This window comes from Bubalus kerabau, chromosome 17, assembly GCF_029407905.1.
Source record: "Bubalus kerabau isolate K-KA32 ecotype Philippines breed swamp buffalo chromosome 17, PCC_UOA_SB_1v2, whole genome shotgun sequence".
In the NCBI taxonomy this organism is placed as follows: Eukaryota; Metazoa; Chordata; class Mammalia; order Artiodactyla; family Bovidae; genus Bubalus; species Bubalus kerabau.
This window is the reverse complement of record NC_073640.1, coordinates 61889423-61906787: the sequence shown is the minus strand read 5'-3', so window position 1 is coordinate 61906787 and position 17365 is coordinate 61889423. Positions and strand designations below refer to the sequence as shown.

Sequence of the window (17365 nt, the reverse complement as noted above, 5' to 3'; positions counted from 1 at the left end):
TGATTCTTTTCTTAGTTTCTCTTTTTTGTTAGTATATAGGAATGCAAGAGATTTCTGAGTATTAATTTTATATCCTGCAACTTTACTATATTCACTGATTAGCTCTAGTAATTTTCTGGTGGTATCTAGAATTTTCTATGTAGAGGATCGTGTCATCTGCAAACAGTAAGAATTTTACCTCTTTTCCAATCTGGATTCCTTTTATTTCTTTTTCTTTTCTGACTGCTAGGACTTCCAAAACTATGTTGAATAGTTGTGGTGAGAGTGGGCACCCTTGTCTTCTTCCTGAAGAAGTTAGTTAGAGGAAATAGAATGCACAACTTTTGTGTGGTTTCTTTGAAAGACATATATTTTTAAGTCTAATACACTCTGATGTCTTGAGAAAGCCCTTGCCTACACAGTTCATGACTTCTCTTCAATATGGATTCTTATTGCATAATACTTCAACTCAAGGTAGAACTTATTCCACTCTGATTGCATCTGTAAAGCATTGCTGTAGTATCGTCACCAAACTTTGCTGTTTCAGAAAATTCCTTCCTACAAACACATTTGTGTTGCTTGTCTCCAGGATATATATTCCTACATACCTAAAGAGTGAGTAGTAATTGTAAAAACTGCCATAGTCATTGCATTTCTAAGTATAAGTATTTGATAAATCCTGGATTTAAGGCAGCACCTAAAAGCCTTGCCACATTACATACACTTGTAAGGATCTCCCTATTATGGATCATCTAATGATTGGTGAAATATGAGCCCCGAGTGAAGGATTTACACATTCATTATCACTTGTAAGCTTGTCCTTCGGAATGACTTCTTTGGCTAAGTGGATAAGTCACGTCAGTCGTGTCCAACTCTGTGTGACCCCATAGACCGCAGCCCACTAGGCTCCCCCGTCATTGGATTCTCCAGGCAAGAACACTGGAGTGGGTTGCCATTTCCTTCTCCAATGCATGAAATTGAAAAGTGAAAGGGAAGTCGCTCAGTTGTGTCTGACTCTTCGCAATCCCATAGACTGCAGCCTACCAGGCTCTTCCATCCATGGGATTTGCCAGGCAAGAGTACTGGAGTGGGGGCCATAGCCTTCTCAAATGACTTCTTTCAGTTTGGTTCAGTTCAGTTCAGTCGCTCAGTCGTGTCTGACTCTTTGCGACCCCATGAATCGCAGCAGGCCAGGCCTCCGTGTCCATCACCAACTCCCGGAGTTCACCCAGACTTACTTCCATCGAGTCAGTGATGCCATCCAGCCATCTCATCCTCTGTTGTCCCCTTCTCCTCCTGCCCCCAATCCCTCCCAGCATCAGAATCTTTTCCAATGAGTCAACTCTTCGCATGAGGTGGCCAGAGTACTGGAATTTCAGCTTTAGCATCATTCCTTCCAAAGAAATCCCAGGGCTGATCTCCTTCAGAATGGACTGGTTGGCTCTCCTTGCAGTCCAAGGGACTCTCAAGAGTCTTCTCCAACACCACAGTTCAATTGAGCCTGTTGTCTATAATCTCTCTATAAGACTGTTGTCAAGACACACTCATTACATCAACATAGTTTCTAGTATCAGGGTATGAGTTTTCTCATGAAGGCTAAATGGAAACACCTGACAAAAGCCTCACCACAATGAATACATTTGTAAGGTCTCTTGCGTATGAATCACCTGATGTCTTTTTAGGCCTGAATGCTACCTGATGCATTTGCCCCACTTATTACATTTCCTTTCTCTGGATTATGAATTCCCTGATGATGTGACTAATGAGACTTGTATTGATGCACTGGTCACATATATTACATTTACATCCTTTCTCTCATGTACAAGTTACCCTTAAGATTTACTGCACTCTAAATGTATGGCTTCTTTCCAATATGATTTTTTTCGTGATTTGTAAGGTTTGAATGCCTTCTAAAACATTTGCCACGATCACTACATGAGTAATATCTCAGAATTCATTACATGATGGTTAGTTAGTTCTGAACTCAGAATCCAAAGCTTTGCCACACCCACTGTATTTGTGCAGTTTTCCTACAGTTTGACTTTTCTGAAGGTCAAAAGGATATACTTTACTGCATTTATTGCATCTGTAAGGTTTCACTCCAGTATGGATTCACTGATTATCTGCAAAACGATTCCTGTGACTGAAGGCTTTGACATATAAATTACATTTATGTCATTTTCCCTAATGGTCAGTTACAGATGAATGTGCAATGAAAGCTCTGCCACACTCATTATATTTGTATGATTTCTCTCTGGTATGAGTTCTCTGATGAACTACAAGCCAGAAATCCGACTAAAGGCTTTGTCACACACATTGCATTTGTAAGGTTTCTCTCCAGTATGAATTCTCTGAATACTTCCAAGGTTTCCATTTTGAGTAAAGCACTGGCCACAAATATCACATTTATATGGTTTCTCTCCAGTATTAATTCTCCAATGAACTACAACATTTGCACTTTGACTAAAGATTTGCCACATATATCACATTTATATGGTTTCTCTCCAGTAGATAGACAGAGTGCCTAATGAACTATGGATGGAGGTTCATGACATGTACAGGAGACAGGAATCAAGACTATCCCCAGGAAAAAGAAATGCAAAAAAGCAAAATGGCTGTCTGAGGAGGCCTTACAGATAGCTGTGAAAAGAAAGGAAGCAAAAAGCAAAGGAGAAAAGGAAACATATATGCATTTGAATGCAGAGTTCCAAAGAATAGCAAGGAGAGATAAGAAGGCCTTCGTTAACGATCAGTGCAAAGAAACAGAGGAAAAGAATAGAATGGGAAGGACTAGTGATCTCTTCTAGAAAATTAGAGATACCAAGGGAAGATGTCATGCAAAGATGGGCTCAATAAAGGACAGAAATGGTAGGGACCGAACAGAAGCAGAAGATATTAAAGAATAGGTGGCAAGAATACACAGAAGAAGTGTACAAAAAAGATCTTCATGACCCAGATAATCACGATGGTGTGATCACTCACCTAGAGCCAGACATCCTGGAATGTGCAGTCAAGTGGGCCTTAGGAAGCATCACTATGAACAAAGCTAATGGAGGTGATGGAATTCCAGTTGAGCTATTTCAAATCCTGAAAGATGACACTGTGGAAGTGCTGCACTCAATATGCCAGCAAATTTGGAATACTCAGCAATAGCCAAAAGACTGGAAAAGGTCAGTTTTCATTCCAATCCCAAAGAATGCTCAAACTACCACAGAATTGCACTCATCTCACACACTAGTAAAGTAATGCTTAAAATTCTCCAAGCCACCCTTCAGAAATACGTGAACCATGAACTTCCATATGTTCAAGCTGGATTTAGAAAAAGGCAGAGGAACGAGATATCAGATTGCCAACCTCCGCTGGATCATCAAAAAAGCAAGAGAGTACCGGAAAAACATCTATTTCTGCTTTATTAACTATGCCAAAGCTTTGACTGTGTGGATCACAATAAACTGTGAAAAATTCTGAAAGAGATAGGAATACCAGACCACCTGACCTGCCTTTTGAGAAACCTGTATGCAGATCAGGAAGCAACAATTAGAACTGGACATGGAACAACAGACTGGTTCCAAATAGGAAAAGGAGTACGTCAAGGCTGTATATTGTCACCCTGCTTATTTAACTTCTATGCAGAGTACATCATGAGAAACGCTGGGCTGGAAGAAGCACAAGCTGGAATCAAGACTGCTGGGAGAAATATCAATAACCTCAGATATGCAGATGACACCACCCTTATGGCAGAAAGTGAAGAAGAATTAAAGAGCCTCTTGATGAAAATGAAAGAGGAGAGTGAAAAAGTTGGCTTAAAACTCGACATTCAGAAAACTAAGATCATGGCATCTGGTTCCATCACTTCATGGCAAATAGATGGGGAACCAGTGGAAACAGTGTCTGACTTTATTTTTCTGGGCTCCAAAATCACTGTGGATGCTGATTACAGCCATGAAATTAAAACACGCTTACTCCTTGGAAGGAAAGTTATATCCAACCTAGACAGAATATTAAAAAGCAGAGACATTACTTTGCCAACAAAGGTCCATCTAGGCAATGCTACGGTTTTTCCAGTGGTCATGTATGGATGTGAGAGTTGGACTATAAAGAAAGCTGAGCACTGAAGAATTGATGCTTTTGAACTGTGGTGTTGGGGAAGACTCTTGAGAGTCCCTTGGACTGCAAGGTGTTCCAACCAGTACATCCTAAAGCAGATCAGTCCTGGGTGTTCATTGGAGGGACTGATGTTGAAGCTGAAACTCCAATACTTTGGCCACCTGATGTGAAGAGCTAAGTCATTTGAAAAGACCCTGATGTTGGGAAAGATTGAGGGCAGGAGGAGAAGGGGACGACAGAGGATGAGATGGCTGGAAGGCATCACCGACTCGATGGACATGGGTTTGGGTGGACTCTGGGAGTTGGTGATGAACAGGGAGGCATGGCGTGCTGCGGTTCATGGGGTCGCAAAGAGTCAGACATGACTCAGCAACTGAACTGAACTGAACTCCAGCATGAATTCTCTGATGAACTGTAACGTGTGCATTTTGACTAAAGGCTTTGCCATATATATCATATTTATACGGTTTCACTCCAGGATGAACTCCCAGATGAATTCCAAGGTGTGCAATTTGAGTCAAGCACCGGCCACACACATCACATTTATATGGTTTCTCTCCAGTATGAATTCTCCAATGAACCGTAATATAAAACCTGTAACAGAAGGCTTTGCCACATAAATTACATTTATACGATTTCTTTCCTGTATGAACTGCTTGATGGTTGGTTAGAGCTGAACGTGCATTGAAATCTTGGTCACACTCATCACATTTGTAAGTTTTCTCTCTAGTATGAATTCTCTGAAGAATTCCAAGGCTCACATTTTGAGTAAAGCACTGGCCACAAACATCACATTTATATGGTTCCTCTCCAGTATGAATTCTCCGATGAACTGTAAAATAAGATCTGTAACTAAAGGCTTTGCCACATGCATTTAAAAAGTTTCTCTCCTATATGTCTTAACTGCTTGATGGTCAGTTAAGACTAAACGTGCACTAAAGGTTTACCACCCTCATTACATTTCTATGGTTTCTTTCCATTACGTATGTGTTGGTGAATTATAAGGCCCCAACACCAACTAAAGACTTTGCCACATTCTTACATTTATAACACTTCTTTCCAGTATGAATTCTCTGATGAATTCCAAGGTGTGAATATTGATTAAAGCATTAAAGATGGAAAGAACAATACTTCACAAATTCATTCACTCTCTACATCCTTCTGAATGCATAAGGAATAGTACAATATGAAAATATCTATTACTTTTAAAGAACTACTAAACCAAGACCATAGGGGTAGAAAATAGGAAATTGGATATTTCAAAAGGTTGAAATCAACTTTATAAATACTTAAGCTCTGGAAAAACTCCTTGTGTATCATGTAGTGGGCAGATCACCTGAAGAAAGGACAAGTTTAAATTCCTAATGCCAATCATGAGGCTATTCTTGTCTGAGTCAACAGGGCTTTGAGCTCAGTCACTAAAAATGGGCTACCAAGAGGCATACAGAGAAAATGTAGAGACCCACCCCCAGGGCAGATCCCAAACTTCAGAGGCAAGTTATCCTTAACCACAGAGAGCATGTTTCTGAGGGTCTCTTTCATCACATCCGTGTACAAGGCCCTCTGAACAGGGTTCAGGCATTCCCATGCCTCAGGAGTGAATTTGATGGCCACATCCTTGAAGGTCAACTGTCCCTGATATGAAAATACATTTCACCAATAGGCCCTGAGCAGAGTTTTTATTTTCACACAAAAGGAGAAGAAGAAAAAGAGGTAAGGATCATTTCAGTAGAAATAATATTCTGATAATCCAATGGAAAGCTATTTGGAGCCAATTCTTAGTCTCTAATTTCCTACATTAAATATTGTTTCCAAAATAAATAATGAATCAAAATGAGTAAAGTTGGGACTTTCCTGGTGGCCCAGTGCTTAAGACCCTGCATTTCTGCTGCAGGGGTTTTAGGTTCAATTCCTCCTCAGAACTAAGATCCTGCAAGATGCAACTTGCAACCAAGAAGAAAAGACAAAAAATATTAGTAAACTTGATTTCATGGTTTAAATAGACAATGGAAAGACTAGAAAAAATGAAAAGAATTTTAAAAAGGAAAAAAAAAAGAAACTGAAAAAGAAGAAAAAAGATAAAACAGACAATGATATGAAACACCATCTAGTCCTGAGATCTCTTTCTGAACGTTCCATTCCATTCCCAAACACTTAAGTTTTCAAGGAGATGCTCATTTAGTTTTATTTATTTATTTATTTATATTTTAATTAAATTTTATTTATTTTTAATTTTATTTTATTTTTAAACTTTACATAATTGTATTAGTTTTGTCATTTAGTTTTAAATGTACTGTAAAAAGTCAGAGCTGATTCCCACTCATTGGCCTCTTTTGCAGATTTTACCATGTACTGTACATGTTAATACCTGAGGTCCACATACAGCTTCTTTACCCTAGTTGACAGAGAGCAGACAGTGCATGCAGACAGGCCCTAAACAGTCCCTATTGCCCAACAGCACCGAGACCCCATGTTCTACCCATGGATGAGAAGCTGTGCCCAGGACGGTGCCCAGGGGAGCCTCCTAACAAGGTCCAGGTCACCAGGTCATGGGGAGACGGGATCTAAGTGGAGATGACAGGCCCTGAGGGAAGGCCCCAGGTGAGTGTGCATGTACAGGAGTCAGACAGGACACTTCAGAGTCAGACACGATGAGCCAGTCTTGAGAAGGGCATTTCAGGAAGGCAGTGTGAGAATCCACTGAGAATATGACCCTACCTGAGAAAGAGTCATGCCTGACTTCTGCTTTTTCCTCTTCTGGGCTTCTTCGTCCATGAGTCTTCACAGTTCTATCATGAAAGTGGAAAACATGCTGTTTAATGCTTAGGATCAACACATCCTCTTCCTGACCCCAACCACACACACAGGGAAGCCCTCACCATGAGGAACACACAGTCCCCTGTGGCCACTGTCTCAGGAGGGACTCAGGATCGTCAGCTCCTGCACAGAGTCCAACATAGGACTTTCCCACACTGTCCCTCAGATCACACTCCCCTCCTGGTGAGGCATCATGCACACAGCAGCAGGGGGCACCTCCGCTCACCCCACGATGCCCTTCAGGTCACATAGCAGCCCCTGATCCAGCCCCACTCAGAGCAGAGCACCCTTCTCTCCCCCAGGGCCTGATCTTAGTCTCAGAAGTGGAGGCTAAGAGCCCTGGTGCTCAATGTAGGATCCAGATCAGAATCATCTGTGGCTCTGTGCACATTCCTGGGGCGAGGCCCCACAAGAGAACCTGAGGAGTCTGTCTGATGAGAGAGGGGTACAAAACATGCCCGGACCCCCAACACATACCTTTCAGTAACAGCATTGTGGGCGGTTTCTTTACCAGCTGGGCTACATTGCTCAAAACAGGTTCCAAATCTGGAAGAGCATTACGTAAGGCCTCAGTCTGTTTATTTGTAGCTAGGCCCAGAACCTCAGTGTTTCGTACTGCAGCGTCTATTAAGTCATTTATCTCAGTTATAGAGTTAATCTGTTTTTTAGTTTTGTTAGTATGATTTGGTCATAAGGGTGGCTTCCTTGTCCATCAAGAAGCAGAATGGATCCTAATTTAACTAGTAAGTCCCTTGAGTTAAAAGAGAGGTGACAGGCACAAAAATCGATATAGAAACCACTGACCATTGTTGGAGCACGAAGGGGGTTCCTGGAAAGTGGGCCTGTGTTGGTACTGATGTTCCAATTATGTGTTTTTTATGGTTGTTAAAATTTCCAGCCCTTCGAGTTAAGACAGAAAGGACTTCACTGGTGTCCAAGGAATTCCATCTCGGCCCCCGCTTCAGTGACCCCCCGAGCTTCAGCTCTAGTTATATACACGGTGCTGTAGGCAGAGCCACTTGTGACCTCAGGGCCCCTCAGTGTTGGGAAACCATCCAAGGCCAAGGGGCCCCATGGATCTCAGGTGTCTGGGACATTCCTTCCTCCAGTTCCCTAGCTGTCTATAAAAATGTGAGTCTGCCACAGTCTCTCCTCCAGTGCCCTTCTGTCCACACAGGGCACCCTGGATTGGTCTGGGTACCTGTGGGCTTTGTGGTCCATCATGGCCAGCTTGGCCTGCAAAGACTGACCTCCCCTCTGGTGGTCTCTGAGTGGACAAAGCTACAACCATCATTTCAGCCCTTTGTGTATTTCTCTGGGAGTGTTCAGCCTTTTCCACCATGTCCCTATTATCAAAAACTGAATAAGCCACTTGGAGCAAATCGCTCAGAGGGGTCTGAGGACTAGCAGTTGCTTTTTGAATCTCGCTCCTGATGCCTGTGGCAGGGTGGGCTATGAAATGCATAGCCAAAAGGGCCTGTCCCTTGAGGGAGAAGGTATCCACACTCCTATATATATATTTTGTCTATGCTCTGTCTTTGTTGCTGTGTGGGCTCTTCTCAGCATGGGCTTCTCACTGCAGTGGCTTCTCTTGTTTCAGAGCACAGGCTCTAGGGCCTGGGCTTCAGTAGTTTCAGCTTCCGGGCTGAATTGCTCCGTAACACATGGGATCTCCCTGGATCAGGGATAGAGCTCATGTGTCCTGCATTGGCACGTGGATTCTTTCCCAAGCCACCAGAAAAGCCCCTGCTATATTTTTTTTAAAGCTTCTACCAACCTCTCTTGAAATGCTTTCCGATTTTCATCTCACTCCTGTTGTACTACCTGCACGTTTTCATAACGGACAGGTTTTACTGTGTTTTCATAACCTCTGTTAAACAATCATGTAGCCGCGGACCTGCCTCAGGGACAGCGGCAGTGCCCCCGGCCCCCTTCGTGGCCCTGTTGGGCTTGGGCTGCCACTGGGTCAGCACGGGCCCTAGCTGCCTGTGGGAGGGTAAAGTCTGCAAATTTTCCTTTGGATGAGATCAAAAGATCTCATTAACTCGGTAAACTCCATCCTGGAAAGTTCAGCGTTCTCAGAAAAATGTATCAATTTATCTTCTGCTGACTTATGGACAAGGAGATGGACAAGGAGAAAGGCAGAGAAAGATGGACATGGAGATAGGCGCTTCTCACAGAGACGGAGCTATGGGGCAATTGGTCCGTAACTTACATGCTGCAGGTGCTGTCTGGACTGAGATCTGGCCCTTGGGCAACTCGGGGTACAGAGAAGGAGCTCCTGAATATAGTGGGCAGTCTCCTCACCCTTGGGTGCCCTTGACTCTGGGCTAGTGGCCTTGGCTGGAGCCCCGGCTGAGACAGTCCTTGAAATTCCCATCCCTCGAGCAGTAGTTAGGTATCCAGAAGTTGCGTTCCTGGGTCACACTTCACTGTGCAGTTGAATCAGGACTTGTGCTTACAGCTTTAGATGTTATCCCTTCCGAGTAGTCTCTCAGCCAGGTGTGAATGGCTGAGAAACTGTCCCAAAGGAATAGTACAGAGTGTGTGTCCAGTGGCATTGACAGGGAGCTTTCAGGAACTGGTCTGGCTGCAAATTGGAAGTAAAGGGTCAGGGGAGGAGGGTAAATCCTGGAAGCTGATTCCCTTCAGTATCCTTGTGCAGGATGTTGAGAATATCCAGGCTGGACATAATCCTTTAAATGATGTGTTTTGTTTTGTTTTTTTCTAGAACATATAATCCCCTGGTTATAGATTATGGGCATCTGATCTGCATCCAAGGATAGCGTACACTACTGAGCTTCAGACCCAAGCCTAGAATATCTTCCTAACAACTCAATTAAACTTAAAATAATATGACAAAAGTGCTATTTACAAAGTGAGTTTTAGACAGTAGATACTGCTCTCAGCCAAACTAAAATTTAATATCTATTAAAACATAATTCCTTCCTTCTTAAATCACCTCATTTGTCCCAAACATAGCCAAGTTAAAATTAATTTGCTTGTAAAATGAGTCTGGTTAATTGATAACATAGGCTTGTAAAATTGGTCCAGGAAAGTGAGTGTCTTGATCACTAAAAATGGTACAAAGTATACCCCAAGTGAAAAACATTTCAAAAATACTTATTTATTTAATTTTGGCTGTGCTGGGTCTGCGTTGCTGCTCAGACTTTCTCTATTTGCAGCAAGAAGGGGCTACTGTTTGCTGAGGTGCACTGGCTTCTCACTGAGCTGGCTTCTCTTTTGCAGAGCACGGGCTCTAGGGCACGTGGGCTTCAGTAGTCATGGCTTCCAGGCTTTAGAGCACAGGCTCGGTAGTTGTGTTGCATGGGCTTAGTTGCTCCACAGCATGTGGGATCTTCCCAGATCAGGGATTGAACCCACATCTCCTGCATTGGTAAGGGGAATTTTTACTGCTGAACCTCCGGAAAAGCCATGAGTTAATTTTCTTGCTGACAAACTTTACAACAAATATACTTACTGACTTTGAGTAAACCTGAGTACCATAAAAACATTGTGCTTAATAGTGATATGTCTAAATGACATGTCTTTATTAAATAACAAGCAAACAACAAACTTTAATGCCAGATGTTAATTTAATAATAAATGTTTCTTGGGTCATATGAATCCGAAATCCATTTAGCTTAGTTTCTATTATATTTAGAAATGTTTAATTTGTAAGCACTTTTTAAAAAAAGAGTTAAATAGAGCTCACCTACATATTAACCTGAGCAATACATATATCCCAATAGAGATCTCACAGTTTCATTTTAAAACTTAGTCACAAAACAGGCATTGCAATGCAAAACTTACCAGCTTAGAGATATTTGAGGACTTCCCTGGTGGTCCAGTAACTAAGACTCCATGCTTCCAATGCAGTGGGCCCAGGTTCCATTCCTGGACGGGAAACTAAATCCCACTTGCCATAACTAAGAGTCATTGCAGCCAAATAAATAATAAATAAGTATTTATTTTTTAAAAATACATAAATAACAGGTAGAATACCTAAATTTACAGACTTGAGTTTTAACAGGGTTAGACTTAGAACATAGGAGGAAAAATCCCCAAATTAAGAAGAATGTCGATTTTCAGATCCTGTGAGCAGCACTCAGACAGTAAAATTTCTTCCTCCTCACATACCATCTACCCTGTCTCCTGCGCTAGCAACCAGATCTTTTTTGTGTCTCTAAACATCTATATCATATTTATATGGCAGCTTGTGCTGATTGAAAACAAACAAACAGAAAAAGATAGGACACTTGTGAGGCTTACAAGCAGAGGGGGAGAGGGTGCCAGCCAGAGTAATTAGTGGGCTACAGTTTTATAATAAAAGGAGAAGTGGGGAGGGGGGGAGTGTCCTTATTTCTCTCTTCTGCTTCCTCTTCTTGATTTGTTGTTCAGTTGCTCAAGTTGTGTCCAACTCTTTGCAACCCCATGGACTGCTGCACACCAGGCTCCCCTGTCCTTCCCATCTCCTGGAGCTTGCTCAAACTCATGTCCATTGAGTCAGTGATGCCATCCAACCATCTCATCCTCTGCCCCCTTCTCCACCTGCCTTCAATCTTTCCCAGCATCAGGGTCTTTTCTAATGAGTCACTTCTTTGCATCAGGTGGCCAAACTATTGAAGCTTCAGCTTCAGTCCTTCCAATGAATATTCCAGGTTGATCTGCTTTAGGATTGACTGGTTTGATCTCCTTGCCGTCCTAGGGACTCTCAAGAGTCTTCTCCAACACCATCACTCAAAAGCATCAATTCTTCAACACTCAGCCTTCTTTAAGGCCCAACTCTCACATCTATACATGACTACCGGAAAAAATGACTACTGGAAAAACCATAGCTTTGTGGGCAAAGTAATGTCTCTGCTTTTAAATATGCTGTCTAGGTTGGTCATACTTTTTCTTCCAAGGAGCAAGTGTCTTTTAATTTCATGGCTGCAGTCACCTTGTGCAGTGATTTAGGAGCCTAAGAAAATAAAGTCTCTCACTGTTTCCTTTGTTTCCCCATCTATTTGCCATGAAGTGATGGGACCAGATGCCATGATCTTAGTTTTTTGAATGCTGAATTTTAAGCCAGCTTTTCCACTCTCCTCTTTCACTTCAGTTCCTCTTCATTTTCTGCCATAAGGGTGCTCTTATCTGCATATCTGAGATTATTGATATTTCTCCCATCACTCTTGATTCCAGCTGGTGCTTCATCCAGCCTAGCATTTTTCATGATATAACCAGAGTGACAATATGCAGCCTTGACGTACTTCTTTGTACTCCATTCCCAATTTGGAACCAGTCCATTGTTCCATGTTTGGTTCTAACTGTTGCTTCTTGACCTGCATATAGGTTTCTCGGGAAGCAGGTAAGGTGGTCTGGTATTCCCATCTCTTTAAGAATCTTCCAAAATTTGTTGTGATCCACACAGTAAAAGGCTGTAGCATTGTCAGTGACACAGATGTTTTTCTGATATTCTCTTGATTTTTGGATGATAGAAATTTGACCTCTTCTTCCTCTGCCTTTTCTAAATCCAGTTTGAACGTCTGGAAGTTCTTGGTTCATGTACTGTTGAAGCCTAGCTTGGAGAATTTTGAGCATTACTTTGCTAGCATCAACACTATGAAAAGGCAAAAAGATACGACACTGAAAGATGAACTCCCCAGCTTGGTAGATGCCCAGTGTGCTAGTGGAGGAAAGCAGACAAATAGCTCCAAAAGGTGTGAAGAGGCTGAGCCAAAGCAAAAACAATGCCCAGTTTGGATGTCTCTGGTGGTGGAAGTAAAGTCTGAAGTTGTAAAGAACATATTGTGTAGGAACCTGGAATGTTAGGTCCATGAATCAAGGTAAATTGGAAGTGGTCAAACAGGACATGGCAAGAGTGAACATCAACTTTCTAGGAATCAGTGACCTAAAATGGACCAGAATGGGTGAATTTAATTCAGATGACCATTATATTTACTACTGTGGGCAAGAATCCCTTAGAAGAAATGGAGTAGCTATCATAGTCAACAAAAGAGTCCAAAATACAGTACTTGGATGCAATCTCAAAAACTACAGAATGATCTCTGTTCATTTCCAAGGCAAACCATTCAATATCACAGTAATCCAAGTCTATGCCCCAGCCACTAATGCCAAAGAAGCTGAAGTTGAACAGTTCTATGAAGAATTACAGATTTCATAGAGAACACACTGGTCATAGCAAATGCCTGTCAACTACAAAGTGGCATTGACCAAGAGCACTGCCAGTGACTGAACAATAAAGGCGTTTGCCATCTGCCCCTACGGAGAGTGAACCCCATGATCCTATGCTGTTGCCCTTCAACAGCTGTGGAGTGAGGCACTCCACGCTCCAGGGCTTCGGGTGAGATGGGTCTTTAGACAGTTGGATTTTTTTTTTTTTTTAATGTTTTTAGGAACAGATTTTATGGTCTCAATCATTGCCTCTCCTCCTATCTAGAGAAGGAGATGTCACCCTTTATGGTGACATCATATCCTCATGACCAACAAAAAACCTTTTGTAAAATAAGTGCTTCATGGTATTGAACTTCCCATTCACCAAAATCTTATATATTGACCTTCCCCACTGCCGCTTTGAAGCAGTCTCTCAGAGCTATCTGAGATGCTGCCTCCCGGGCTACAGTCCTCATTTTGCCCTCATTTTGTTTGGTGTCATCCTAAAATGTTCTCTCTAAGAAAGCAAAGGTTTTAGAAATTATCACTGGTATTTATGCTCACCAATCTATAAAATGGTAATATGAAAGTCAGTTCTTGGCAGTTAAGGTGCCCTCCTGGGAAAGGCAGCATGGCTCAAGCATTCATGAACAGCAAGATCCAGTCTGGGAAGGTGGTCGTGTTCATCAAGCCCACCTGCCCCTACTGCAGAAGGACTCAGGAGCTCCTCAGTCAACTGCCCTTCAAACAAGGGCTTTTGGAATTTGTCCGTATCCAAATCTTGTATCTCATTGGTGCCATCGGTGACACCACTGAGATACAAGATTACTTGCAACAGCTCACAGGAGCCAGAACGGTACCTCGGGTCTTCATCAGTAAAGAGTGCATAGGTGGATGCATTGATCTAGTAAATATTCATGAGCGAGGGGAACTGTTGACACGGATAAAGCAAATTGGAGCTCTGCGATAATTACAGAGCAGATTCAGGCTGATATCCCCTTGAAGACTGGATGGCATTGCTGATAATGACAGCAGTTCCTGGAGGATGGACCTGGGGCAACTTTACCCAGTTACTGCATCTGTTTACTTAAAATTCTGAACTATGTTAACCTCAATAAAAAGGGACGGGCACTTTGGGAGGCCAAAAACAGCTTCTTTTGACTCACGATTAAAAATGGACCAACTTACCAAAAAAAAAAAAAAGTCAATTCTTGGTTACTTAAGGAAGGTACGAAGTGTGTTTTCAGTAAAGAAGCTATGAGGAATGCAACTGCATTTTGTAAAAGGAAAAGGTGGCTTTTTATGATGGAAGAACAAAGTAATGGGTACAGAAAGTGATAAGGTTTGTGAAAAGTAAACCATGAGAAGTGAGTTTTGTACATTGTTTAAAATAAGTGTAAAATAAATTTAATTAAGTTTGCCCTTTAAATAAAGTAAAACTTATTTAGCTTTGAATTTTGCTTTTCCGTCTGTTGCAAAACTTGAATTTAGCTTTTCTGTCTGTTAAGATGACACCTTTTTTCAGATGGTGAACTGCCTTTGATAACAGATTTAAATTTCTTTATCTCTTAAGTGATCTGTTCTGAAATCTTTTATTGTTACTTTAGCTATATGAAAAGCTATTGTTTCACAATGACCTATAATCCTATCTGGCTGAGTGTTCTAAACCTTTTTGATATTTGTTGACAAAACTTCCTAAGTCATTATAATGAAGAACTTGATTTCTAGCTAACTTTGGGACGCTTCAGAGGGCCCTCAAACATCCCAAAGAGTGATATTACACTAATTAGGCTCATTTTCTATACAGAATGACATGGGAAGTATTGTCAAGTGAGTAATAATCTTGGCTTATATTGTATGGTAAATGTTACTAATATAGATATCGTAGAAACCATACAGTGCTCCTAAAATTCTGATATGTTTGGGGAAAATGTTATCAGGCATTATTCTAATTACTATCTCAAAATATTGTCATAGCACTAATCAAGTTTCGCAAAAATACTTGCTCTTCAAGAAGATGTACAGAAAGGACTTTTGGATAAATACCACTTTCTGAACTGGGTAAGGATTCTAATGGAAAACCTGATGACTTCATAAAGCTTAACAGAAGGACTGATGAATATGCTTATAGCTTCTATGCTTTGTATCTGAAAAATTGCTGGTTAGAATATGTGTTTTCCAGGTGTAAGGGGGAAAAAACCTTCCCCTGAAACTAATTATGACAGCAATTTGGGAAAATTATATTTTATACACAAATTGAAACATTTATCTTTTCTCTCTATCTGAACCCTTCTGGAGTGCAAAAGTAGGAAGTCAAAAAACACCTGCAGTAACAGGCAAATTTGGCCTTGGAATACAGAATGAAGCAGGGCATAGGCTTCTGCCAAGAGAACACACTGGTCATAGCAAACACCCCATTCCAACAACCCAAGAGAAGAGTCTACACATGGACATCACAAGATGGTCAACACCAAAGTCAGATTGATTATATCCTTTGCAGCCAAAGATGGAGAAGTTCTATACAGTCAGCAAAAACAAGACCGGCAGCGGACTATGGATCAGATCATGAACTCCTTATTACCAAATTCAGACTGAAATTGAAGAAAGTAGGGAAAATCACTTGACCATTCAGGTATGACCTAAATCAAATCCCTTATGACTATACAGTAGAAGTGAGAAATAGATTTAAGGGACTGGATCTGACAGACATAGTGCCTGATGAAGTATAGACGGGGGTTTGTGACATTGTAGAGGAGACAGGAATCAAGACCATCCCCAAGAAAAAGAAGTGCAAAAAAGCAAACTGGCTGTCTGAGGAGGCCTTAGAAATAGCTGTGAAAAGAAGAGAAGTGAAAAGCAAAAGGAAAAAGGAAAGATATACCAATTTGAATTCAGAGTTCCAAAGAATAGCAAGGAGAAATAAGAAAGACTTCTTCAGTGATCAGTGCAAAGAAATAGAGGAAAACAATAGAATGGGAAAAACTAGAGATCTCTTCAAGAAAATTAGAGGTACCAAGGGAATATTTCATGCAAAGATGGGCTCAATAAAGGACAGAAATGGTATGGACCTAACAGAAGGAGAAGATATTAAGAAGACGTGGCAAGAATACATAGAAGAACTATACAAAAAAGATCTTCACGACCCAGATAATCACAAAGGTGTGATCACTTACACTCAGCTAGAGCCAGACATTCTGGAATGTGAAGTCGGGTGGGCCTTAGGAAGCATTACTAGGACCAAACCTAGTAGAGGCGATGGAATTCCAGTTGAGCTATTTCAAATCCTAAAAGATGATGCTGTGAAAGTGCTGCACTCAATATGTCAGCATATTTGGAAAACTCAGCAGTGGCCACAGGACTGGAAGAGGTCAGTTTTCATTCCAATCCCAAAGAAAGGTAATGCCAAAGAAGCCTCAAACTATGGCACAATTGCACTCATCTCACACCCTAGTAAAGCAGTGCTCAAAATTCTCCAAGCCGGACTTCAGCAATACGTGAACCGGGACTTCCAGATGTTCAAGCTGGTTTTAGAAAAGGCAGAGGAACCTGAGATCAAATAGCCAACATCCGCTGGATCATCGAAAAAGAAAGAGAGTTCCAGAAAAACATCTATTTCAGCTTTATTAACTCTGCGAAAGACTTTGACTGTGTGGATCACAGTAAACTGTGGAAAATTCTGAAAGACAAGGGAATACCAGACCACCTGACTTGCTTCTTGAGAAACCTGTATGCAGGTAAGGAAGCAACACTTACTACTGGACATGGAACAACAGACTGATTCCAAATACGAAAAGGAGTATGTCAAGGCCGTATATTGTCACCCTGCTTATTTAACTTCTATGCAGAGTACATCATGAGAAACGCTGGACTGGAAAGCACAAGCTGGAATCAAGATTGCTGGGAAAAATACCAATAACCTCAAATATGCAGATGACACCACCCTTATGGCAGAAAGTGAAGAAGAACTAAAGAGCCTCTTGATGAAAGTGAAAGAGGAGAAGGGAAAAGTTGGCTTAAAGTTCAACATTCAGAAAACTAAGATCATGGCATCCAGTCCCATCACTTCATGGCAAAGAGATGGGGAAACAGTGGAAACAGTGTCTGACTTTATATTTCTGGGCTCCAAAATCACTGTGGATGCTGACTGCAGCCATGAAATTAAAAGACGCTTGCTTCTTGGAAGGAAAGCTATGACCAATCTAGACAGAATATTAAGAAGCAGAGACATTAGTTTGTCAACAAAGGTCCGTCTAGTCAAGTCTATGGTTTTTCCAGTGGTCATATATGGATGTGAGAGTTGGACTAT

At 41.5% G+C, this 17365-nt stretch overlaps 1 protein-coding gene across 1 annotated transcript; it reads left to right on the top strand.

The window, feature by feature from the left end:
• The first annotated feature begins 13690 nt into the window (after positions 1 to 13690).
• On the top strand, positions 13691 to 14029 carry LOC129631789 (glutaredoxin-1-like). The gene has a single exon (XM_055553044.1). The coding sequence runs from the start codon at positions 13691 to 13693 to the stop codon at positions 14027 to 14029; it is 339 nt and encodes a 112-aa protein (XP_055409019.1).
• The last annotated feature ends 3336 nt before the right edge of the window (positions 14030 to 17365 follow it).